This window comes from Leptinotarsa decemlineata, unplaced genomic scaffold (genome assembly GCF_025532065.1).
Source record: "Leptinotarsa decemlineata unplaced genomic scaffold, Ldec_3_MD MMD2_P_RNA_scaffold_6, whole genome shotgun sequence".
NCBI classification, from domain to species: domain Eukaryota; kingdom Metazoa; phylum Arthropoda; class Insecta; order Coleoptera; family Chrysomelidae; genus Leptinotarsa; species Leptinotarsa decemlineata.
Genome location: NW_027412533.1, coordinates 18,226,028 through 18,252,020, shown reverse-complemented (window position 1 = coordinate 18,252,020; position 25,993 = coordinate 18,226,028). Strand labels below are relative to the sequence as shown.

Sequence of the window (25,993 nt, the reverse complement as noted above, 5' to 3'; positions counted from 1 at the left end):
TACTTTCAATATCTTACGTTGGTGTAGAGGCTAAGGACAATGTCTTTCTCGCAGACGAAACAGGTTCGAATCTCATAACTATAAAAAAAATTAATTAGAATCACATGACTGGAACGCGACAAGGGGGGCCGAGGGGTGAGGCGGAGTACTGGAGGGGTTGAGTTCCATGCTTGAATCGCTACGATACTCGTTCCATACTGCGTCGATGACGTCACACGTTTCCCCCACTCCTGTTTGAAATAAAAATTGCAAAAAGTTTAGCTCCATAAGGAAATACATGGGATTTTGTGCTCGAAACAAGTTTGTTCATCTACTACAGATTGTTGAAATTTTTCAAAATATGATAAGTTTTTGTCATAAGTTTTTTGCAATATTAGTTATTTTCATCAAACATTTCATAGAGAAAAGTTAATTATTTTGACGAGATCCACCACATACTAATTTTTGTGATGTTCCCAGCAACTTCACTCAGCGCCCTAGGAGCTAAGTAATATGCATCGATATAGAAAATTGTAAATATCTCGAAAACGATTACCTCCAGCGTTGTTGAGGAATCGTACCTTTTTCACTTGAAAAAGGTGTGGGAATTGAGTTTTTTCATGAAAAGTACCAAGAGTTCACTGTCAAAAATGCAATTTGAAATAAATAATGACCTCGCACGCAGCGCCCTCTAGATGTTACATGAGAATGAATACGTAATTATGATTTACCACGTCAAAAAAACCCGGATACCGAGTTTCGTGCAAATAACTTATTTTTTGCAAGAGTTATTTTCAAAAAGCGAACAAGAAAATTCAATTTCAACACCCCGTATATCCGAAACGAAACAATTTCGGACACAAATTCAAAATTGGCTCAGGAATACGTCACTTGAATATTTTAGCGTACTCCAGTTACACCCTGTATGTAGACACAATGAACAGTCATTATTCCTAAATTAGAAAATAATTGTCTGCAAGAGGTATCATTTCACAGCTGAGAAAGAAGGTAACAACAGTTTACCATTCCTAGATATGCGTGTATGCAGAGATCCGGATAATGTCCTACGTACAAAATGGTATAGGAAACCATGTACCAGTAATAGGTTCCTGAACTACCATTCTCACCATTCAACGAAGATGAAAATAAACTTAGTCCTAACCATAAAGAACAGGGTGATCAATCTAACACATCCACTTTTTAAAAACGAATGTATTGAAGAATTAAAAGATATTCTTCTTGAAAATTCATATCCTTGCAAACTTTTGAATAAATTACTTTTCAGCTCTCCTTACACAGTCACGAATACTTTTCCAAATAATTAAGCGATTAAATAATTCCATAAATAATAACAATCAAAATAATAATTCAAATAGTTCAAATAGTGGAGAGATACCTCCGAAAACATCATTTTTTAAAACACTGCCATATTTTCAGTCTTTAACACCTAAACTCCTGAACGTTTCCAAGAGTGAACATATTAAATTTGCCCAATGCATCGTTAGCACTACTGATAGTCTTTGTTTCCAAAATTAAAACTCCGTTGAAAACTTTAGAAAAGTCAAATGTACTGTATGAAATTGCTTGTCATACATGTGACAAGACATATATTGGACAAACATCTAGAATTTTATCTATAAGCTTAACGTCACATAAAAGTGATTGTAACACAAACAAAACCAGCACTAAACACACAATGAACTACACCGAAGTTAAAGTTTTGTGTACTGCAAGCAACTCACAAAAACGGTTGTTTAAAGAAGTGTTCTTTAACAAAAAGAATACCAATAACATGAACAAAAAGACTGAGCTCAACAACCTCAGCAATGTTTACAATTAAATCTTAAAATTAGATCTAATTTCTCCAGGTTCCCCAAGCAACAGATAGTTTTTGGTTTGGGCGCAGTGCTGAGTATGTCAAAAAAAACCATTTACTTCAGTTGTGAGTGTTTGGCAGCACTGCACTCAGAGTCAGATACTTTTGATCTTGTTTTGTGTCAGCCATGGGGTTGGTGTGCCTTTTGGTGATCCTGTTGTTGTTTTTTCTGTCAAATCATCAAACTTCAATGTCTTTTCAGAATGTCAATTATCAAAATTCAAATATTTCTTCTTTCCTCTCTCTTTTTGGTTTCTATCACTCCATCGAGTAAGTGCCAAGCAGGGCCAGTAAAATAATTTTGAATGTTTAAATAAAATAAGTTTTTTGTGCTTTGTCTCTGAAACCTCAAATTGAATGTGTGACACTTTTCTACGTGATGGTAAGTATTAACTTTGTTTTTCTCATTGCCACGTCTGACTTTTTACTATAACTTCAAGTTGGTAACTACATTTTCCACCTATGTGTTTTACAATTTTTTTGCAATGTTTTAAATTTCTTGTAGACGTCTTGATAAACGGAATAAACATTCTCGAAAGCTCGACCATATAACAAAGAGTATTCTTTAAACAGCAGCCCAATAATTTTGACTGCATCTCCAACAGTATTTCATATTTCTCCTTAAGTTTTTGCTGACTAGTTACGAACAAATTCTTGGAGTTATTTGGGATAGCAGCGAAGTGCAAGTGTACTCTTATAACATTATATTTCCAATATTTCGACAATGGTTATTGTCATCATCAGGGAGCTAAGATGATAGACTTTGAATTAATACAGAACTCAAGTTAATAAATGAATACTTACAATGTTAGTGAGATTGGTCGCAATTGAGTTAGAGTTTTAATCATGATAAAAACAAATAACAACTATACATATACAAGACATATGAATTAAATGAAAGCTACAATATAATATGCGTTAAATAAGGAATAATCATAAAATTTTATTTGAGAATGAACGTGGTGATCTTAGGTTAGAAACACATCACTTGTCAATTTATTAAAATTTTCAAGAAGAAGTAGACTTGGCATTTTCTGCTGGTGCAATCAATCAAAGAGTTACAGTTGCTTTCAGAAGAAAGAGTTTTGTTATATAATTTTTGTTGATAAGTTGATAAATGAATTCAAGTAATGTCAAATGAGTTGTCTTTGAAGGAATTCCAATTTTTGTCAATAAAAAGTAAATAAGAATATATTTCACTTAAATGTTGTAAGTCACTTTTTTTATTTAGACAATTTCGTTATTGCGAAATGTAAGTCATTTCAAGGAATAATGTTTTAGAAACATTCCTCTCTTTAGTCAAGATTTTTACTGAGTTAAAATCCATTACATGTTCATTATTAGAAACATGTTCACTAAAGGCACACCTTTCTGTTTGTGTGCAATTTTTATATTACCAATGTTTTCGAAAATTCGTGTGAGTTTGGGTGCCATTTCACTGCTATATGGTGAGGAAGTGAAGAGATAATTATTTATATAAATTTCATTATTATTATTATTGATATCATTGTCCTGACTTGGAGAGATTGAAGGACGAACGTTATGATTTATTTAATTCGGGGACGTGTTAAACAATATCTTGTTCAATAAGGTTTTAGGATATGAATTTTGTAAGAAGAGGTTTGAAAGGATTTTGAAATTTTTTAAATGAAAGGACGAGTTCGAAATTCTGATAACACGTTGTTTCATTTGTTTGACCAAATTGACTTTTATTGATTGTTTATGAAGTGACCAATAGTTCATGTATCTACCTGAACTTATTGGTTTTCTTTACCAGTCAATAAGTACGGTATTAGTGGAAGTGCGAATGAGTTTGGTGTCTAGAAATGGAACACTTTGTTAATCGTCTTCCTTTTCGATGATAAATTTTATGTAGGGGTCATAACTATGTAGGGGTCATAACAAATTATATAACAAAACTCTTTCTTCTGAAAGCAACTGTAACTCTTCGATCAATTGCACCAGCGGCAAATGCCAAGTCTACTTACTCTTGAAAAAATTTTAATAAATTGACAAGTGATGTGTTTCTAACATAAGATCACCACGTTCATTCTCAAATAAAATTTTATGATAATTCTCTATTTAACGCATATATATTGTGGCTTTCATTCAATTCATATGTCTTGTATATGTATAGTTGTTATTTGTTTTTATCATGATTACAACGTTCATATTTTAATTTCAACTCTAACTCAATTGCGACCAATCTCACTAACATTGTAAGTATTCATTTATTAACTTGAGTTCTGTATTAATTCAAAGTCTATCATCTTAGCTCCCTGATGATGACAATAACCATTGTCGAAATATTGGAAATATAATGTTATAAGAGTACACTTGCGCTTCGCTGCTATCCCAAATAACTCCAAGAATTTGTTCGTAACTAGTCAGCAAAAACTACCTCTCTCTCTCTCTCTCTTCAGACAGGATATAGGTTTCTAACAAGACACTACAGCTACTTTTGGATTAAATACAGTAAGAAAAATGAAACAATGGTCGAGGATCAAGAAAAAATTAACCAAAGAATATAACCGTAGATGCTTCCTTCTTAGACGCAAATCACTAGGATTTCTCCCAGAACACATCACACATTCAACCAACCCAATAGATGACCTGATGCTCAGACAAGATCTACAATCCGTAAACAAATCACGTAATTTTTGTACCAGGTTAGGAACAAAACTCCTTAATCATGAGATAAAGTCAAATCATAAACTTATTCCGAAACTTGAAAAGCAGTGACAGATGCTGAAAGAAGAGATCATCAATCTTTCAAATGAGCTTGTCTTCACAAAATTTTCTGGTTTAGAACATAAATCCTTTTTAAAAATTTTTTCATAAAATAAAAAAAATAATAACCAAAAAATTATTAAATCACATACTTCTCAAAATAATTATAAATTAAATACACAACCTGTATGGATGAAAAATGTATCTAGCATTACCATCCCGGATGATAACTCTAACTTTCTGGCTTTGGGTCCAAAGTTTAGTGTAGAGCCTATAATAGGCAAAGTTTTTCATTACAAAACTCATCAGCTGATGTTGATAATATAACTTCGAATATTTCTGATCCACAAGTAGGTCAACTTACCATTTCACGTTCTACTAATGTCATTACAAATTATGTAAACTTTTCTAAACATTCCTCTTCATCTTTTTTCCACAATTTATATTCAAAAACAAAACTTTTTCTGAAAAATAATCCTAACTTAATTGTCTCTAGATCCGATAACGGCAACTTATACAAGGGATACTATAAACCAATTGAGATTAAAATTTTATTGGGATTTTATCTTTTAGGTTTGAAAAAAGGGAATTAATTGTTAAAATAGGTTTGTGTGCAATTTTTATATTATCAATATTTTTGAAAATTCGTGTGAGTATATATATATATATATATATATATATATATATATATATATATATATATATATATATATATATATATATATATATATGTATATACAATACGCCGTTGAGAAAATTCTGAAATTCCGAATATATCCGGAGATATTCGGAAAAAATAAAAACTTCGGAAAATGCTTTTTATTTTTTCTGGCTTCATTTTCCGAAGGATTCGAAAATGAATCGCACTTTCACATTCCACTTTTTCCCTGCTACATAATGGTGTTTTCAGAATTGATATCTGACGTTTCGTCTTCCTGCCACTATCATCAACTCTATGTTTTCTTATGGGCGCTACAATGTATTCTTTCCATTTTGAATAGAACCAGATTTTTCCTTTCCAATGATTATTCATGAGTTATCATTCTTTTTCGAAAAATTGGAGATATTGATAACATTAATTCTTATCACAATAGGCCTTGACTTTGATGTTTCGAAATTTGACTTTCAATTTTTTACACTCAATAACATTTTGTTATATATAAATTCATTCAATTTTTTATGAAAAATTACTTTCACGAATGAAGAAAACAGAGATATGATACAAATTTATAACAAATACGATAGAAACAGTGTTAAGACATCGTAAATGTATTTAAACTTGTATCCGAAAGACGACAACCACATCGAACTATGTTCAAGTTATTGGATCAAAATCTCACAGAGTTTGGTTCATTTGAAAAGCCGAGTAAACAATCAAAATTCGATAAATGAAGTGTGTATGAGGTAAATTGTGTCCTTTTGAATGGAAATAGAACTTTGAACAAAGAACATCTAATGATGAGTTCATCCAACGAAGTCTTATGCGTATTCAGTAGTTCAATTACCACTAGTTGAGTATAAATGTGCATTGGACATCTCTGAATGAACTGACATAAATAAAAGGTGTATTCCTCACCTCATAATGTATATTGTTAGAGTTGACTGGTTGAATTTTTATTTAGCGAGTAAGAATTTCATATCAATATCCTTTTTATGGAAAATCAAAGGGAAGTTACTATGGATACTTACGAGAAGTGTTCAACTGACTAAGTCCAGTTGAAACTATCAGAAGGAGTAAGTGACACAGAGCTGCCTATCCGTTCTAGATTCAACTCAATACCCTTCGAACTAGATGGCGTTCTTGAAGAGAAAATTTCCGAAACTTTTTTCAACCAACTTTTTGAATTCTACATCAATCCTCGTACAAATAAGATAAATTATTGAGACATAATGGGGAAAAAAATGAAATAATTAATGATTTTCACCATACATTCCATGGTATACCTTGTATTCTTCGACAGTTCTAGACATTTCAATCATAGGAAGACGTTTCATATCGCGATACATATCTTCGAAAACGAATACTTACAGTATTATATTCTCCATTTGGATTATTGAAACAGTGATCTTCATTATTTTTCTGATATAAATATTTGAATTCATCACATGCTATCAGAGTTTTCGTTAGAGTAAACTTCAAAGAGAAGAAACTCATACCAAAAGTGATAATTGCGAGTGAAATTTTTTGCATTTTGATCTGAACACTGCAAATGTCCAAGGGTTGTTAGTAATTAAATAGTATTATATAGTCACCTACTAATGACCCACATATCAGTAGAGCTCTAATCATATAATTTTCGTGAAATAATGAAGCTAATTACAGCTATTTACGATAGATAATGCGTTTGAAAATAATGGAAAAGAAACTGAAATGAGCCGAGTATCGAAATATTATTAATTCCAACCATTTTCATTGAATAATCAATCATATTTTTCTAATACTAATGTTATGCTGATGCTGCATTTTCTTCGACTCAAATTGATAGTATTCAGTTAGCTCTAGTGTGAAATCGATCAATGGCAATACACAGATGTAACCAATGGTGTTCCAATGTTGTTCCTTCAGTAACAGAATGTTACAAGAAATTACCAAATTGTTTCCACCCATTTTGTTACATTCTGAAAAATGTATAAACTGACAGATGCATATCATAACTGAGAGTCAACTTATGAACACCGACAATTGGAGATCATTTTCACACGTCTCCTGTCACTTTCGATACATAAACTATCATTTGTGTCTTTCGAAACTTTGAGGATGTTATGTGATGAAAAGCGTTTGTATCCTTGAAGAATCAAAATCATCAAGTCTCCTGAAAGTTATTCATTTTTCCAGATCAATCATTATTGAAATGAATAAGTTTCAGACTAAACCATAGTCTGACCGTGGCACAAAGAAAAGAGCTGAGAAAAATAATGTCATATCAAAAAGTGTCCACTGAAGAAAATTGAATGAAGTTTTGTAGTTTTCATAGAGCTCATGCTCTCAACAGCGCTGTTTTGGAATATGCTGAGTGGACTTTGTAGGTAATTGATGAAAATATCATTATTATCACACAGATTGGTTATCTAATAGGTTTTCACCACTACACCGATTGATAATGAATCATAATGACATTTGAAAATTTCATGGTGCCGAAAATCTGCATAAAATAGTCAAAAAATCAACTATTTCGCTATTTCTTTTTTTGCATCAAAACGAATCTTTCCTTCCCAAAAAATTATTTCCTCCTAAAAATATACTTCTTTCAATTTGAATATGTGCCTCTTCTGCATCTCGTACAATTTTTCAAGAGGAATAGCTTCCGAAATTTTTATACTGTTTTCTTTATCAGATGCGCGTTGTAAGACGGTGAGACAAAGTCAGACAAAGCAAATTCGATTGGACACATATCTGGAAGCTGTAGCAGTGTCTACCAAAGGACCAGTTAATATAAATTTTTGCAACATCTATATTTCTCCCAACACCATTATTGTAGAACAGAAGGTCAGTGATTTATTCAAACAGATACCAAAGCCATGTATCATCCTTGGTAACTTCAACTCACACAATGAGTTATAGGGAAATGACACCACCAACATACGGGGGCGGTCGTTAGAAAATGTTATTGACACAACAGAAATGATACTCTTAAACAGTGGAACAAAAACTGGATTCAACGCAAAAACTGGAACACTCAGTTCTTAATCTAACACTGTGTGACCCTACATTAACTGCCTCACTGTCTTAGAAAGTCCTTCCTGACCTTAACGACAGCGAACACTTTCCTATTATGGAACACAATAAAATATTCAACGAACCCCCAGTTGTACCACAGAGATGGAAACTTAACAACGCTGACTGGAAAATTTATTCTCATCTGGCGGACTATATTACACCATATGAAATCGAGGACGAGGCGCATATAAATGAAATAGTGCACAATTTCATTCATACAATAATTGAAACAGCAACACAAGCAATTGGTAAAACTTCTCATTTGACCGGTACCCTGGTGGAAAAAAGAATTTGAAGAAGCGAATGAACTCACAAAAAATGCCTTCATCAGATTGAAGGAACAAAATACTCTGGAAAATATTCAGGAATTCAAGAAACTACGAGCTCAATCAAGTATATTTTTGGAAAAAGTAAAAAGACATTCTGGGAAAGTTATGTGTCTAACATAAATAGTTCCACCACTATAACTGACGTATGGAATAAAATAAAGGGCAGAAAAATACCCCAAAATATAAACTTACTTAGATGACGTCGGAAATTCCATCGAAAATAAAAAGAAGTTTCCAACTTACTTGGGGAAGTGTTTCAAGATCATTCGAGTAATAACAATCATACCACAGAATTCCGTGAACACAAAGCAACCGCAGAAAGAGAACTAATCATCATATGATCAGCCGCTGGATATGATGATATTCCCTATAGCCTCCTCTCCTATCTATCCAAAGCTACCAAAATACATCTTATGAGAATTTTCAATGTTTTTTTCATATCTCGATGTTTTTCCGATAACTGGAAAATGGCAACTATAATTCCAAGTCTGAAAGCGAATAAATCCACGAATAACCCCGATTCATATCGACCTATCTCGCTCACCTGTACAATGAGTAAACTACTTGAGAAGATGCTGAACCGAAGACTACAATTTTATCTAGAAACGAACAATCTTCTGTTACCCCAGCAGAGTGGTTTCCGTAAAAACCGTTCCACAACAGACAATATAGTTAATTTCGAGACGAGTGTTCATGAAGCTTTTGCGACAAAACGTAATGTTATTGACATTTTTTTTTTATATATGTAGAGCAAACGACTCAGCATGGAGATATAATATCATGAAGAAATCAAAAGTTTGGGGGATAGATGGGAACCTGCTAGCGTTTGTATCGAATTTTTTGAGCAACCAATCATTCCGTGTGAGAGCAAACAACACTTTATCGGATAAAAAAATACAACAGAGTGGAACTCCACAAGGATCCATATTGAGTGTAACCTCATTTCTAATAGCTATTTATGATATTTGCGAGGGAATCGAGTCGCCAAGCGAAAGTGGTCTATATGCTGATGACCTTGTTCTATATATATATATATATATATATATATATATAAGTAACAATATAACGTGTCTGAACGTTATATTGTTACTTATATAGATTCACAGATTCACCACTTAGATTTGTTTTGATCTCAAACTTTGCGTAAAAGTACGAATAAAAAAATCAATTGCAAAATGAATAAGTTGACTCACCTTGTTTGATGTAGTATGGCAGAAGGATGTATGGTAGGAGTGGAAGTTCCTTATTAGACAAGGAAAAATCGCACATGTAACTTTGTGGGTTCGCACCACGACGTAATTGTATTGCAGTTTTTACACCCAATCACGACGACGAAGGTTTTTCGTCTCTCTGCTCCTCTCTTTGAATATATTTCGGAACGACAAATTCGAGGAAAACAAAAAAAGAGGACAGGATCGGCATGAGTAGATTTGAATAGTAGGAATAAGTAGTAGGATTTCATCAAAGTAAGGTTCTTGAAAAACAATAATTTAAATTATTTGCCCGCATAAATTGTAAATGCACCCTAAACCATATTTACAAGTGTGAAACAAAAATAATGAAAGAAAAAAAAAAGAAATAAAAATTTAATGTTTGGTAATGAACCATTTCCCACCCCCCTGAAAATACTTAGCGTATTTTCAGAAGTAGTCATCGTAATCAGGAAGAGGACATAATTTAACTAAAGGTCTTTTAATAAGACCTTTTGTAGTTTTTACAATAGCAACACGAGGGACCCCGTCAGTACCTAAAGTTAATTCAGTTACTCGGCCCATTAGCCAATCTAAAGGATTAGCATTATCATTTTGAATAGCAACCATGGTTCCTGGAGTAATAGTTTCAAGTGGTTTAGTCCATTTATATCTTTGTTGTAGAGTATGTAAGTATTCAAGGCGCCATCGTTTCCAGAAGTCACGATGAAGTCTTTGTAATAATTGCCATCTATTTAAACGATTGATCGTCAAATGAGATACATCAGGATCCGGTAAAGCTGAAAGAGGCTCTAATGTAAGAAAATGAGCAGGTGTAAGCACTGCCAGATCATTAGGGTCTGTACTAATAGAACACAATGGTCTGGAATTCATCACTGACTCTATCTGAATGATTACGGTGTTGAATTCCTCTTATGTGAGAATTTGATTGCCAACGATACGTTTGAGATGAGTTTTTGAAAGATTTGATGTTAGCCTCCCAAATTCCGCCCATATGAGGAGAATAAGGGGGATTGAAATGCCATGAGATGGACTCAGATCTAGCGGATTTTGCAAATATCTGACGTAAATATGACTCACTTCCTATAAAATTAGAACCACAATCTGAGTATATGTTCAAGCAGGTGCCTCTTCGGGCAATAAACCTACGTAAAGCAGCCAGAAAGGCCTCGGAGGACATATCTGATACAAGTTCAAGATGAACAGCTTTAGTCGCACAACAAATGAATAAACAGACATAGGATTTTAGTATTTTTGCTCCTCGCAAACGAGAGGCTCTTAGAGAAAAGGGACCACAGAAATCAATTCCCACATTGGAAAATGTCTTGGCTTGACAAATTCTGAATTTGGGCAAATTACCCATTGGAGGCTGTAAAGGTTTGGGTTGAGTTTTCCAACAAATGTAACATTTACTCAGTACCTTTCGAATAACCTTTTTTGCAGAAATTATCCAAAAATTTTGTGACAAGAAAAAATTAGTGGATTGTATGCCACAATGTAAATAATTAATATGAACCTCATTTATTAGCAAGTTGGTGAATTTAGAATTATTTGGCAGAAGAAAGGGGTATTTTTTATCATAGGAAGCGGCGGAATGAGAAATCCTTCCACCCACCCGTAGCAAGCCTTTATCGTCAATAAACGGACTCAATGACCTAATAGATTTGCAAAGTGGGACACCATTCCTTATTGAACCTATCTCTTTAACAAAGCATATAGACTGAATATGTCGAATTAAGCAAACAACCGCATGGTATAGCTCAAGAGAGGTGAGGTAATCAGTGTTTCGAGATTTGTAATTCTTGAAATTATGAATAGCTCGCAAAACGAGTGCAGTTACTCTTTTAATTTTAAAAAATGAGTTGAATTATTCTATAAGATTATCAATGAAATGTTTCTCCACGATAATATTCAAAACAATGTTTCGTTTCTCCTTATTAATATCTGCCGATTTCACGGATACAAATTTATCCAAAGGCCAAGTGTGAATGGGATTTTCCAGAAAGGGGGGCCCATTCCACCATAAAGTAATATTAATCATTTCACTTGGAAATATACCACGTGAACCACCATCAGCGGGGTTCAATTCCGAAGAAATGTGGTACCATAAACTAGGTGCAAGTCGCTCCTGGATAAAAGATACCCGATTGCTTACAAATGTTTGCCAACAATGGGGTGAACCTTTGATCCACTGAAGAGCAACCGAGCTATCGGTAAAGGCAAAAATATTTTCAAAACGAATCTTGTCTTTGAAAGTATCTAGAAGAAACTCCATTAGTTTTGCTAAAAGAACTGCGGCACAAAGTTCCAATCGAGGTATTGTGACCGGTTTTAAAGGTGCAACCTTGGACTTTGAACACACGAGATAAGTTCTAGCTTCAGAATTGATAAAAGTTGTTCTAACGTAAACGACTCCACAGTATGCCTTAAGAGATGAGTCACAAAATCCGACTAATTCGTATGCTTTCCCACCAAATGTAATAATTTGTCTTGGTATTTTGATTTCCCGGAGTTTAGGTAGTTCGGACTTAAACATTTCCCACTTGTTCGATACATCAATAGGGGGTCGATCATCCTAACCGAGACCCATCGACCAAAGACGTTGTATAATCAATTTCGCAAAGAATGTTACTGGAGTCAAAAAACCCAGGGGATCAAATATACGGGCTAGTTCGGATAAAATGTTACGCTTTGTACATATTTTATCTTGATCAGCTGTAATAGAATAAAAAAATAAGTCTTTGATGGGATTCCAACGTAATCCTAAAATTTTGGTTATATTATTTTCCAAATCCAAACAAACATCTATATTTTGTTTATATGACTCAGGTAAATCATGTAATAGCTCTGGAGAATTACTAGCCCATTTATGAGCTTCGAAACCCCCTTTACGCAACAATTCAATTATTTCATTTTTCATCGTACTGCAGATTTTTAATGAATTATGACCATCCAGAATATCATCAATATATATTGAATGCTTTAAAACTTCTGAAGCCAGAGGATATTCTAAATAGTCATTGGCAAGCTGATGTAGGGTACGTATTGCCAAGTACGGTGAAGAAGCAACTCCAAATGTAACGGTATTGAGTTGGTAATCTGCAATAGGCTCAGAAGGTGAAAATCGCCACAGTATTCTCTGAAATTTACGATGTTCTTCTGCTAACCAAATCATTCGGTACATTTTTTCGATATCACATGTGAATACATACAAATGTAACCGAAAACGTAGAAGTAAATTGACCAAGTCATTTTGTAACTTTGGACCCACATATAAAGTATCATTTAACGATGGTTTATTCGCGGAATGACTAGATGCATCGAAAACAACTCTAAGAGGAGTGGTCGAAGATTCATGTTTTATGACAGCGTGATGAGGGATGTAAAAATAATCAGTCAAATCAGTTACCGGAGGAGGTGGTACTTTGATGAGATGACCTTTTTGTAAATAATCACTCAAAACATTTGAATACGAAAGACATAATTTTTTATCCTGAGATAGACGTTTTTCCAAAGAAAGAAAACGCCGTAAAGCAATCTCTCGGGTATTTCCAAAATCCAGATTTGTTGATTTGAAGGGCAGGGAAACTACTTGCCGTCAGGGTAGCGAGTAGTAGTTTTGATAAAATAATTTTCACAAAATCTATCTTCAGACGAAATGACCTTAATATCGGGAACCTCCTCTAAAGTCCAAAATTTCTGTAATATATTGTCCAATGTTGGATTTGATACTTTAGTAAAAAATGAATTAACTTTGATAGTATCACATTTAGCAGATATTTGAGGTACTTTACCCATAACAATCCATCCAAAAACTGTATTCAGATAAACCGGTTTATTTTCCCCCAATGAAACTTTTCCTTCTTTCAAAATATAAGGAAAAATGTCATTACCTAATAATAAATCTATCCGAGATTTTTTATTGAAATCAGGATCAGCTAATTTAAGATGATCTGTGAATGGCATCTCATATTTTGAAAATGATGTCGAAGGAAGTTCATCACCAATTTTGTCTATAATTATAAATTCCAAAGTACAACAATACTCAGGTTGCGTCAATGATGAAATGGTACAACTGACCCCCGACTGAGAAGATGAATACATTTCTCCCAACCCCTGTAATGACATGGATATTTTAGACTTTTTTAAACCCAATTTATTGGCTAAAGATCTACTAATAAATGAAGATTGCGCTCCACAATCAAGCACGGCACGAACAGTTAGCCACTGATCGAAATTATCTTTAATTTTGAGCATCGCTGTAGATAATAGTACCTCATAATTAGAGTTGAGTAACATCCCAACTCGAGAAAGTTGAGGAATTTCCTCATTGTTTGCACGAGAACCTGACGGATCAGGAGAATTCGAATTCTGATTCAAATCTGTATTTAATTTATTTTCAAAATGCAATAAGGTGTGATGTGATTTTTTACAAACTTTACATCGTCCAGTAGAGGAACACTGCAAAGTGTTGTGAGAAGTGGCCAAACAATTTATGCATGCTTTATTTTGTTTAGCGATATCAAATCTCTGTTTAGGACCTTTCGATTTGAAAATTGGACAATGAAAAATAATATGATCATCTGAGCACAAAAAACACTTATACTGTTTGTGAGATTGAACAAGGAAAGCTGATTTATTTTGAGCTGAATTGAAACTGTTTTTTTTGCAGGATGAACTAGAAGTAATGCATTTATTATTATTTTTTGGTAAATTCAACAGCTTACTAGAAGTTTCAGCTGCAGATTCCAAAGCAATACACTGTTTTTCCAAAAATGATTGAATATCATCATATTTGGGAATAGCATTCGAGGCATGTTTTTGTTCAAAACATTTACGAGTATGTGAATCTAAACGATTTAGCAACATATACGATAAAATGAAATCCCATTTATCTGTTTCTAAACCCATAATTCTCAAAACAGAAATATTTTTTTTTAAAGTGAAAATTAAGTTTCGTAAAGAAGTTGCATCTTCAGTACGCAAAGCTTGACAGGCTTCTATTCTACTCCAGTGAGTAAAAGCTTGTTCCCGTTTATTGTTGTATCGTTCTAGGAGAAGATTATAAGCTGATTGATAACACAACACAACAAAAAATATTTTTTTAATGTTTCCTACACTAGATTAGTCAATTTCTACTAATTTTGGGGTGATAAAAACGAAAATAACAATGAAAAATTTTTATTAGCTCTAGTTTTTGAGATACACAGTACTTAATCTTAAAGAGTAGTTATACTATACGTGAAAAGTGAAAGTACATAAAACGATATTGTTGTTTCTTTTAGAATATTTTAAGTACAAAATTAATAAAAAAAAACATTATTCTTAGTGTTTTGACAAATAAAAGAAGTTTGTACCACCAAATTTCAATTAAGTCCATCCGATTCATTGTAAGATCGCTGTCGTTTAGCTTGTCTTTTATAAAACACTTCTGGAGCATCCCTACACTGAGATATTTTCACATCATGTTTTAGAAGATTCCACTGTTGTAGTCTTGACCCTAACAGCTCAGTCTTTTCCTTAGACAAGCGAAGATCTCTTATAAGGTCACTCAACTCTGCTTGACTAATTCTGTGCGGATCACTAGACCTATCGCTTACCTCAAAATCAGGGTCATAGGATGTAGAAAGATGGGTTGCTCCTTCTAAACAGTCTTCATCACCTTCCTCTAAAATTTCATAATTTTGGGGTGGAGAAGGGACTGGCAAATTGTCTGAGTGTGGTACAGGCCGAAGAGCAGATGGGAGATTAGGGTATTTAACCGTTCCTCTTTTCTTCATAGATAAACCTTGCTTAATGGGAGGAGTTAAGCAGAAATAACGGTCGTCTGTATGATTGGTAGGCTCACGCCAAACCATAGGTACTGCAAAAGCCATTGCCCGGTTTTTATTTTTCAGCCATTCTCGCAATATGACGGAACAAGAATTATAACATATATGAGGAGCCCATGATTTATCTTGGTCCCCAACTTTCACACCAAAATAATGTTCATAGGCTGTCTTAACGATTGGTGTCATTTTACGTTTCTGAGCCTTAAATGTTATTTCACCACATATATAGCAAAAGCTATCGACAGAATTCACACACTTTCGAGGCATTTCAGATCAGCACTTAAATTAATTTAAAAATCAACTTCACACGATAATTTCAATAGCAACCACGTGCGTACAATTGACAAACTCACATAGGTTATGTTTACTACTTAAGAACAGATGATGAGAGGGGTGTTATGTAAACAAACATGTGTATCAACTGTTGGTGATGAAATATTTCATTTGTTGAAAACTCAATATACATATATATAATATAATGATACTATATCTTGAAAACAAGAGCTAATATATAATTTTCATGGTCACTTCCGGTTTTAACACGTGGAAATACATTAAAATCATCTAATTTCAACCCCGAAACAAAAACTTTGTTGTGTTGTGTAATTAGCCGATGTAACTGGAATGTCGTCAATCAATTCCAGTGCCGCACCACTCAAAACAGATATCAAGTAATTGAATTTTTCTACGTTAGAAATTGAACGATTCACATGAACAGAGGACATAAACATTTGATGAAACGCAGGAAATTCTGTCATGTCACCGGAAAATGTTTTCAACTTCAATTTAGGCAAACAACAAACGTCATTAGAATGCATCAGAGTACTATTTGAGGCAGAAGGAAGCGTTGTCTCAGATTGTTCTTCCGTAGGGAGTTCAAACAATTCAAAATAAATAGTTTCCACCTCATCACATCTCCTAGTGAAATCGTCGAATATTTTATTTTCCGTAATCAACTCATCCGCTTCATTGGCAATCAAAGTAATAAGCATATTATGATGTTTCTCAAAATCTTTGGTTACCTTTTTCAACTTCCGAAAGCTGACTTTGAACTTATTTTTATGTTCCTCGTCATCAACATTTTTTGACGATTCTTCAATCCATTTAAAATGACTAAGAGCAATAGAACGCAATGCTCGTGTACGAGCAAGCTTATCATTTGAATTCTTCATAGTTAAATCAAATGAATCTGATTTCAAAACAAATAATTCAATGCCGGACCTTGAAATAACAAAGATCTGACCCAAAACACCAGTACAAAAAATGCGCGAAAAAACGTCAGCCAACTCTCAGAAACGATGGTTTTCTGAACTGTGAGGTTGGAACGCAAAAAAAAAGATAAATGTTTATGAAGAAATGCAAAGTTGCAAACAATAATAAATCAAATATATCTAGCTATTTCGCGAGAAAAATTTAGGTTGCATTCAAAATTTATATTATTGCAAAGTTTGAAACTACAAATCTAAATGTTGAGAAACTACATCCGGCTCGAAGAAGGACCATGAACGTTTTTTAAGCGGTGTATGAAATAGGGACGCAGATTCACCACTGAGATTTGTTTTGATCTCAAACTTTGCGTAATAAAAGTACGAATAAAAAAATCAATTGCAAAATGAATAAGTTGACTCACCTTGTTTGATGTAGTATGGCAGAAGGATGTATGGTAGGAGTGGAAGTTCCTTATTAGACAAGGAAAAATCGCACATGTAACTCTGTGGGTTCGCACCACGACGTAATTGTATTGCAGTTTTTACACCCAATCACGACGACGAAGGTTTTTCGTCTCTCTGCTCCTCTCCTTGAATATATTTCGGAACGACAAATTCGAGGAAAACAAAAAAAGAGGACAGGATCGGCATGAGTAGATTTGAATAGTAGGAATAAGTAGTAGGATTTCATCAAAGTAAGGTTCTTGAAAAACAACAATTTAAATTATTTGCCCGCATAAATTGTAAATGCACCCTAAACCATATTTACAAGTGTGAAACAAAGTAATGAAAGACAAAAAAAAAAAAAAGAAATAAAAATTTAATGTTTGGTAATGAACCAGTGTCCTCTGCATCTGAACTCCTACAAACCGACATCAGCAAACTTGAACAATGGTCCTCCCAACATGGATTCACTTTCTCCAGTACAAAATAAGTATATGTTATTTATTAAACGACCCCCTACAACATAACCAATCCTGAAAGTGTATGGTGAGCAGATTGAATTTGTGAAAGAACTCAAGTTTTTCGGGATAGTTTTCGATGAAAAAGTGAATTGGGATGCTTACATCAGTCACCTTAAACAACAATGCCAAAGCGGAATCAACTTACTGAAGATATCATCCAGCCATATATATATATATATATATATATATATATATATATATATATATATATATATATATATATATATATATATATATATATATACCGCCAGCTATCAAAGTGAGGACACAGTTCAGTCCTAACCAAGTGAGGACCGGGTGAAGGAGTTGACTGGGAATGATCTAACTTTTAACCTAGCCGCGGCCTCTCTTGTTTTCCAAGAGAAAAATGGAAAATATACTCGTAAAAATCTGAATAGAAAATTATTTATTTTTCTTCAATATACATCTACAAAGTGAGGACTGTACTATTCTCCTAGTGAAGTGAGGTCCGTATATATTTTTCAAAGATCCTAACAATGTGAGGACATATATACACGTACTAATTCATCATAAAGGCAAAGTGAGGTCCATTAAACGTTGCCGAGTTTTCTACATGTGAAACAGATGGATGTAAAATGGATAGGAGATAAATGTATATTAGCGAAGATTCATGAAAGTTTGATTGTTGCGTCGTGGAAACTACTGCGTAATTTAAGTTAGTTTTGATCAAAATAAACTAAAAAATACATGTTGTTCATGTTTTGAGTATTTCAGTTTCACAAATATATTTTTCAGGATGGACAGAAAAACATAAATAACGAGGTTTTGGACCGGTTGTGGATTCCAAAATATGAAAGTACCAAGGGACTTGGCAGGAATGAGATCAATAGTCTAGTTCATGTACCATTTTCTCCTAAAATTTTTATATAGTTTCCGAAATTTACGATCAAGGTGTCATTATATTCATATTGTCACGTAGAAAGTTTAAGGATGAGTTCGAAAAGGCACTGAAACAAATTACGAAAGTCATAAACAAATAGGTTAAAAAAAATTGAGGTTTGTTTTTTACTGAATATCTCGAATAGTACTCAGAATTTTCCAATTTCAAAAGAAGATCAAAAAAGATCATCAAATATGCTAAAACAAAGTTTCGCCTTCCGGAGCAGTACCTCTATTATTTATAATTTTTACAGAGCCCTGAAACTAGAGCCAAAAACGGGTAGCCTGGCTTTCACCTACGGGGAGTCAATCTGGCACAGCAAAAAACTTTGTCTTTTAACATATTGAATATGAAAATTGAGGAATGAAAAAATTCATATAGTTTTCAAATACGTCAATGAACAATAATCCGCGATAAAAAAAATTGTATCTCAATTTTCCATTAATTATGCATTTGTTAGTTAATAATTTTTTATGAACTGAAGGTTAACATAAAAACCCTGTTAATTAACAAACCTGAACTCTAGAATTGTTTTTACTTCGTGAAGGTACAAATTACAAATGGTTGAAAGCTACTCTGTAGCTGGCAGAGTCCAATGGGACTCTGTATATTTTTTCAACCATTTGATCAGAAATAATTTTTTTTTCAACGATATAACAATGTGGCCATTTCTATTTGAATATGGCGGTATTATGACGTCAAACAACTCGATATGAAGAGAAACTAACGACGAAATTTTCTCAGTTTTTGAATAAAAGTCAACAATTGAAATTTTTCACTTATCAACGAACTCTTTAGGGACTTTTGTTATATGCCAATTTTCACTTCATTGATCTCAAAAATCTAAATAGGAAATGGTATTTTCTGAACTTCGACATCGAAGTGTACCTCTTTTACTACAAAAAATGAAACTGTGGTGTCCATTTATCTGTACCGGTGAAAAGTGTAATTTTTATGAAGTTATTTTCCCATAATGAGAGCTTTGACATTTTCACTTTTTCACTCGCAGAAAAAAATAAACTGATTGCTATCTGCGACACCTTTTTGTAGTATAAGAGAGTCATTTCGAAGTCGAAGTTCAAAAAATACTAATTTCTATTTAGATTTTCGAGATAAATGATATAAACAATGGCGTTTAAACAAAATTGATAAAAAGTACGTGGGTGAATCAAAAACTTCAGTTTGAAAACTTTTATTCAAAAACCAAGCAAACTTCGACGTTAGCATCCTACATCGAGTTTGACAATATTTCTGTATGTGACATCATGCTATATTCGATAGAAATGGCCACATGTGTTATATATGATTTCGTTGGTACCCAGTATATAGACAGAGAATTCGAACCATACTTTCAATAGCTAATTATCACGAAGTCAAACTTCGTTATTAATTATTAAATGAATAATTGCTTTCAGATTCTCCCCCATTTATTATTTATCTAATTGAAGGTGGATTGATTCTCCTACGTAACATGGCTGGCGGAACTACAAATAGCCATGATGCTCCCAGGTGTGGCTTAGAGAGTTAGTAACAGACCCTACTCAGAAGAAGCCAATGATTATTTCTAGTAGTCCAATGCCAAATACATAAAAACGACAGCAACATTTTTGTTATAATTTCAGAGGCATAACGCTTATTTTATTAATTGAGAAACAGTTTTGTGGATGAAATTGAACATTTTCAAAAACCAATGTAAAAGTCGAAGGAGATTTTAATTGAGCTGAATTTTCCATTTAGCTCTTCATCAAAAGCGATAAAACCAGTAAAAATATATTCGATCACCTATTCAAAACTCAACCATTCTTTGAAGTGAGAAATTCAACATACTCAATTGATGTAAAATATTATTGAAAATTACAGCTGATACAAGTGGTGAAACGGCATAGCAATAGTGTGCCAGCATGTCTTGAATTCGAATCTGCCTATGACTTCATATTTTTTCTCGAACGTCACTGATGCCAAAACAAAAACAACAAATGGAATAGAATCAGTTGAATCAGTAATACATTCACATTCAAATACAAGACCATTTTGTTGTCTCTTCAATTTCACAATCATTGGTATCAACTGTAATCAATCATTTAATCTGGGCTTTAAGTTTAGATTCGTATTGAATGGACATATTTTTAGTAAAATTAAGTGGTTAGGCTCATTCGATCCGGATTATTGTCAAGATCATTGTGAAAAAAAAAGTAAATTAGTTCATAAAATATTCTTAAAGTTATACACAATTGAAGACTCTAAAAAGCAGTGTTCGGTTTTGTTGTTCATAGTTCGTAAACTATAAATATTTTTGAATTTCGAAAAAAAGATCATTGAATAGGAGGAAATTTACTAAAAAAAAATTCCGACTCCCGAAACGGTATCTTCATTATTTTTACGAGTACGTAACTTGAAAATACTTTTTTGAAGTACTTAACGTAAATAGAAAAATTTTAAAAATTCATAACACCATAGAGATCTGATTCCTGTTGAAATTTTCCATTAGTAAATTCTTCAATAATTCAGACAATTGTTAATTAACAAAATTTTCTGAAACTTTCTTTATTGTTCAAAGTAAAATAAATATTTAAATAATTACCGTAAAATTATTTCGCCTCGTGGAGCCCTTCTTAGATACATACAGAAGAAGATTGCATGATAAAACTTCTGAGAATTTTAATACTTTGTTTATAATAATTTTTTAAAGTAAACAGAAAAAAACACAATAATGTTACGAACATTTTTTTCCTCATTTATCATTATTTAATCGTTCTCATGTCGATAAAAGACATTTATAATCTGAACCAAATAATTTGTTTATAAATCTTTTATGAAGAAATGGACTATTACAATATTAAAAAAATCAACTTCATAGAAAACTGTCAATTTTGATTTAAAAATAGTTTCTTAATAATAATATTAATTGTTTTAAATCGTTTCTTTATATGTCTACTGTATTAGTGAAGACATTTTTTTTCCTAAAATCATAATTAACAGTTCTCTACAGAATAATAAAAAAAAATTCCATTAACAATTTCATTGTTTATTCACTCAATAATTTGTTATAAACAAATTCGCAACAACCAAGAGCATAAAAATATCGAAGAAATTTTTCTTCCCTTATTTAGTCAATTTTGAAAATACACGTGCTGCAAAAGTTACACCAGCTGATCCATTTGTTGACTTTAATGCTTATATAACTTTCAAACTATTAGAGATACGACAATAAACATTCAGATCATTTTTGTAGATAATTGAATTATCTTTCAAATGTTATCTGGCATATATTTTTTAGTAATTGTTAATTTGTTGTTCTAGGCATTTGTTTATTAAAATGTCCTCGGGTTTTTACAAATTTTCAGGCTCACAGCTCAGTAAATAATGCGAAATCGGATATTGAACTTCAGACCAATTTTGTTATCGAGATGAATATGAAAATAATGACTCCGATGATCGAGAAGAGGATTTCGAATACGGCATGGTCACTGATCAACGAAATGGAAAGAAGTCAGCTCATCAAAAAATTATTAACGGAATATTGGGAGCAGATTCAGACTCCGAATCTAAAAGAAACACGGAGCCAGATGAGACAGCAGAAGAAGAAGAAATGTAAGAATCTAGAGATCAAGAAGAATATGATGAAGCAGAAGAGAAAGAAGAGCAAAAAATCGAAAAGGAAAAAGAATAGCACGAAATATATCAACGTACACGCAAAGTCACTTTTCAAAAAATATATTTTAATTACAAACTGTGAAAATTCGAAATTACAGAGATGTTTACTGTATGAAATCTAGCAACTGACTAATTTATAAATGGAGTTCAGTCTTCAGGTCGATTCAGCAACATCAGCATAAAATGGCGTCAGCGATGCTGGATAAGCTCTTCTTCCTTAAGGTGGTACGATGTAATTCCTCCCCTCACAGATTCAACTTCGGAGGATTACTGAGGAAGTTGAATATTCTGCAACTCTATGGATTCCTGGGGGCTTCTTCTGGAAGGCGGATTGATGTCTCTTATCTTCTCGTATATGGCATACGCTAGTAGAACTGCTAGAATCCCATAAACTATAATTGTCCAAGCACTGGGTGTATGGCTTATAGAGTTTTCTTGAAGTGCAGGGCGGTTTTCTATGAACCCTGTTCTGATTTCATGCAGCTCATCCAAGTTTACATTGTTCAGGTGAAGGCTCAAGTTAAACTTCTCTCTTGAAATTTCTTGTATATCTGAGTCGGGAAACAGGATGGGTTGGCTTTGGGTATCGATCTGCTGATAATTGATGATAACTTCTTGATTTGTCGATATCTGGCAAGTATTTGGGATGTCGACTAGGTATGAACCTTTGACTTTGATGGCTTCTTCTTGCTGGTGACATTTTAGTCTAACTGTTTCTTCGGTAGGTAAGAGTCCAATCCATTGGTTTGACTCTTCCAATCGTTTGTATATTGGTTGATTGATTTCCAATCGCATCTTTTGGCCGGGTCACAGATGTAGAATAGTGGAAGTACTTTCATACAAGAGTCGCCCATAAATGAGTAGTACAATTCGTTTTTCAAAAGGTACTTATTTTCTCATTTTCTCATTTGGTATAGGGATTGAGTAAAGATGGTGGAGGTTCAGTTCTATAGGGTGTGTTATAGTTATGCGAAGGATGTATGTTATCTTGTTATTTAGTTGATAACAATATACCTTTATCAATTTTTCAATCACCATAATATTCTCAAGTCTGATTTCAACTGGTAGTTGATTTCTCTTCAGTCTGTTTTGAACATCAGTTATTTCCCGTAAAAAGTCTTTGGTTTTCATGATACTTGGATGCATCATTCCGATTTTTGCAAAAGATATTGAGTTTTCAATGTCTTGTAGAATAGAGTTGATAATTTTGAACATATTAATTAGTTGATTTATTATGTCTTTAATGAAATCTGAATTTTCTCGATAAACTTTATTTTTGACTATCTCAGAAATTTGATTGATTTTTATTTCAATCAATTTCTCGTTATGATTTATTTGCTGAATAGTGTTGTTAAATTTATCAATTAGAGAGACAGCGAGAGAATTTTGCCTTATTATGTTCGATGACAATTTATCTTGATTTTGCTTTAGTTCTTGAATAAGTTTTTCATAGCGTTCGCCATCGCTTGCATCTAAATTGCCATCAATTGCTTTAAAAATCGATCTTAACCCATTGATCATTCCTCTTTTATTTCTCATCGGATGAGGAATTAGTTCTATCAGTTTATTTTCGACATTGGTCTCCATAAATTTTAATATTTTTAAGTAGTTGGACGTATCTTTTTCATATTCTGAATTTTTCGATATCAAATTCACAAGATTTTCAGATTTCATTTTAAGTCTATTGATTTCTGATATGATGGGATTCAAGTCATAGTAATGTATAATGATAATATTCTCTGACCTTTGCAGTTCCAAGTTTGACCGGAATTAACCCAGGATTGTTTTTAAGGTTTTTGAACGTTATCTTATCTGGTGTCGCTAAGATTCCGGGTAATCTGCAATGATAAGCAAGTGTTAGTTGTCGAATGAATAAAGTCGTCTAAGTGGACGTTTTACATTGTCCATGTGTACCTTTGCTGCGTTTGTTAGTCGTTTTAATTTCCTCGGGTTTCAAGAATTTATTCGCGTTCTTTCGTCTCAGATGTTTTTTGGTGTAAACTTTTTGTTTAGTTCTAAATATTGCCGGGTCGTCTCTATTTTTATTAATTTTCTCAGTAATTTGTTGTTTCTTTTTAACTAAACTAGCATTAATTTGAGAGTATAACAATTTTGCTCGTTCCCTGTGTTGCGATATATAGTCATTCAATAAGATTTGATCGAGTTTAATATCGAATGGTTCATTGGAGGTCCATTTATGATATCAATTGGTTTGAGTTTGGTAGCGGAATGAATTGAAGCTAAGATCGCGTAAATCATTTTCATTTTAATAGGTGTTTTTGAAAACCCTTTTGTATTAAGTAGTCGTAGATGTTCGATAATAGTTGAATGAAATCGTTCAATAATTCCATTCGACTGGGGGTGATTTGGGGAACAGAAGTGGACTTTGATTTTATGAAGTCCTAAAAGTTCAGTAATTACGGAATTTTTAAATTCGGTTCCATTGTCTAGAATAATTTGTTTAGGTACGCCATGGTGAGAAAAATAACTTATTAAGTTGTTAGCGATTTCTGTACCTGTCGTTGCGTTCAGGATATAAGATTGGGCGTATTTAGGAAAGCTATCTATGATGGTTGAAAATTTTGATTTTTCGAAAGTAAATACGTCTATATGTACAATTTCAAATGGTTTTGCGGCTGTTGGAGTAACATTCATTTGCATTTTGACAGGGTTTCTGTCGTATTTGCATTGTTGGCATAGTTCACATTCATTTATGAAAGTTTGTATGGAACTTTTCATATTTGGCCAATAGTACTCTTCTTTGATTCTTTGGTGGGTTTCATCTATATCACAATGATTAGATTTACCTTCGTGATAGTTTTTAATGGTTTCCTCAATATCATTTTTTCTCGTAATATCTATCAGCTTCTTTGAACATTTTTTAAACTTGATAGATGAATTTTTAAAGTATGTTTGTAGAATAACTGAAAATGGTTCATATATTTCAGGATTCTCAAAATACAAGTGGTATTGAATATCAGGACTGATATATTCTTTAATGAAATCTATTACGTCCTTTTCAAAATTATTTTTTGAAAGCTGAACTAGTATGCGTTTTTTCTTTTCGAATAAAATTATTATTTTAGTTTTTGCAGGTGAATGTAGAACTGATGTTATAACAATTTGATTTTGCCCGTAATTGACAGCGTAATCTACAATTGGGATGTTTATAATAGGATGTTGATCAGCGTTAGAGTGAATGGTATGGTTTTCGTCACCTTGGTTGGCAGGGGGTGTTTTATTGTTATTTTCAGTTATTGATCGAGTATTTTCGGTAACTGATTGATTATTTTCGATAAATGGTCGGTCGTTAATGATAGATGGTTGGTTATTTTCGATAGGGTAGTCGTTTACAGTATTCGCTGTGTCATTGTGGTCATTACCAATATTGACAATCATGGAAAAGTCGTCTGAGTCCCGTACAGGTTCACCAATCGTTAGAATGCCATTGGACGGTAGATATATAGGAGTGTTCAAACTTTGGTCTGTTTGACTTATTGGTACAGGTTGTACTCCAAAGGAAGTGGTTGGGTTGCCCAGACGTGAGGATTCAACTATTATTTCATCTAGTTCATCCCAAAATGATCTGGT

At 33.1% G+C, this 25,993-nt stretch overlaps 1 protein-coding gene across 3 annotated transcripts in view; it reads right to left on the bottom strand.

The window, feature by feature from the left end:
- The window catches only part of LOC111511600 (gastric triacylglycerol lipase-like), a 397,870-nt gene extending 391,057 nt beyond the window's left edge, over positions 1 to 6,813 (bottom strand). For 2 of the 3 annotated variants that reach the window (XM_074170078.1, XM_074170077.1), the window contains exon 1: positions 6,615 to 6,813. In XM_074170078.1, coding sequence (XP_074026179.1) covers positions 6,615 to 6,776 — 162 coding nt within the window. In that variant the 5' untranslated portion in view covers positions 6,777 to 6,813. The remainder of the gene's footprint in view (positions 1 to 6,614) is intronic. The other variant, XM_074170076.1, reaches the window with a different exon arrangement.
- Between the last annotated feature and the right edge of the window lie 19,180 nt (positions 6,814 to 25,993).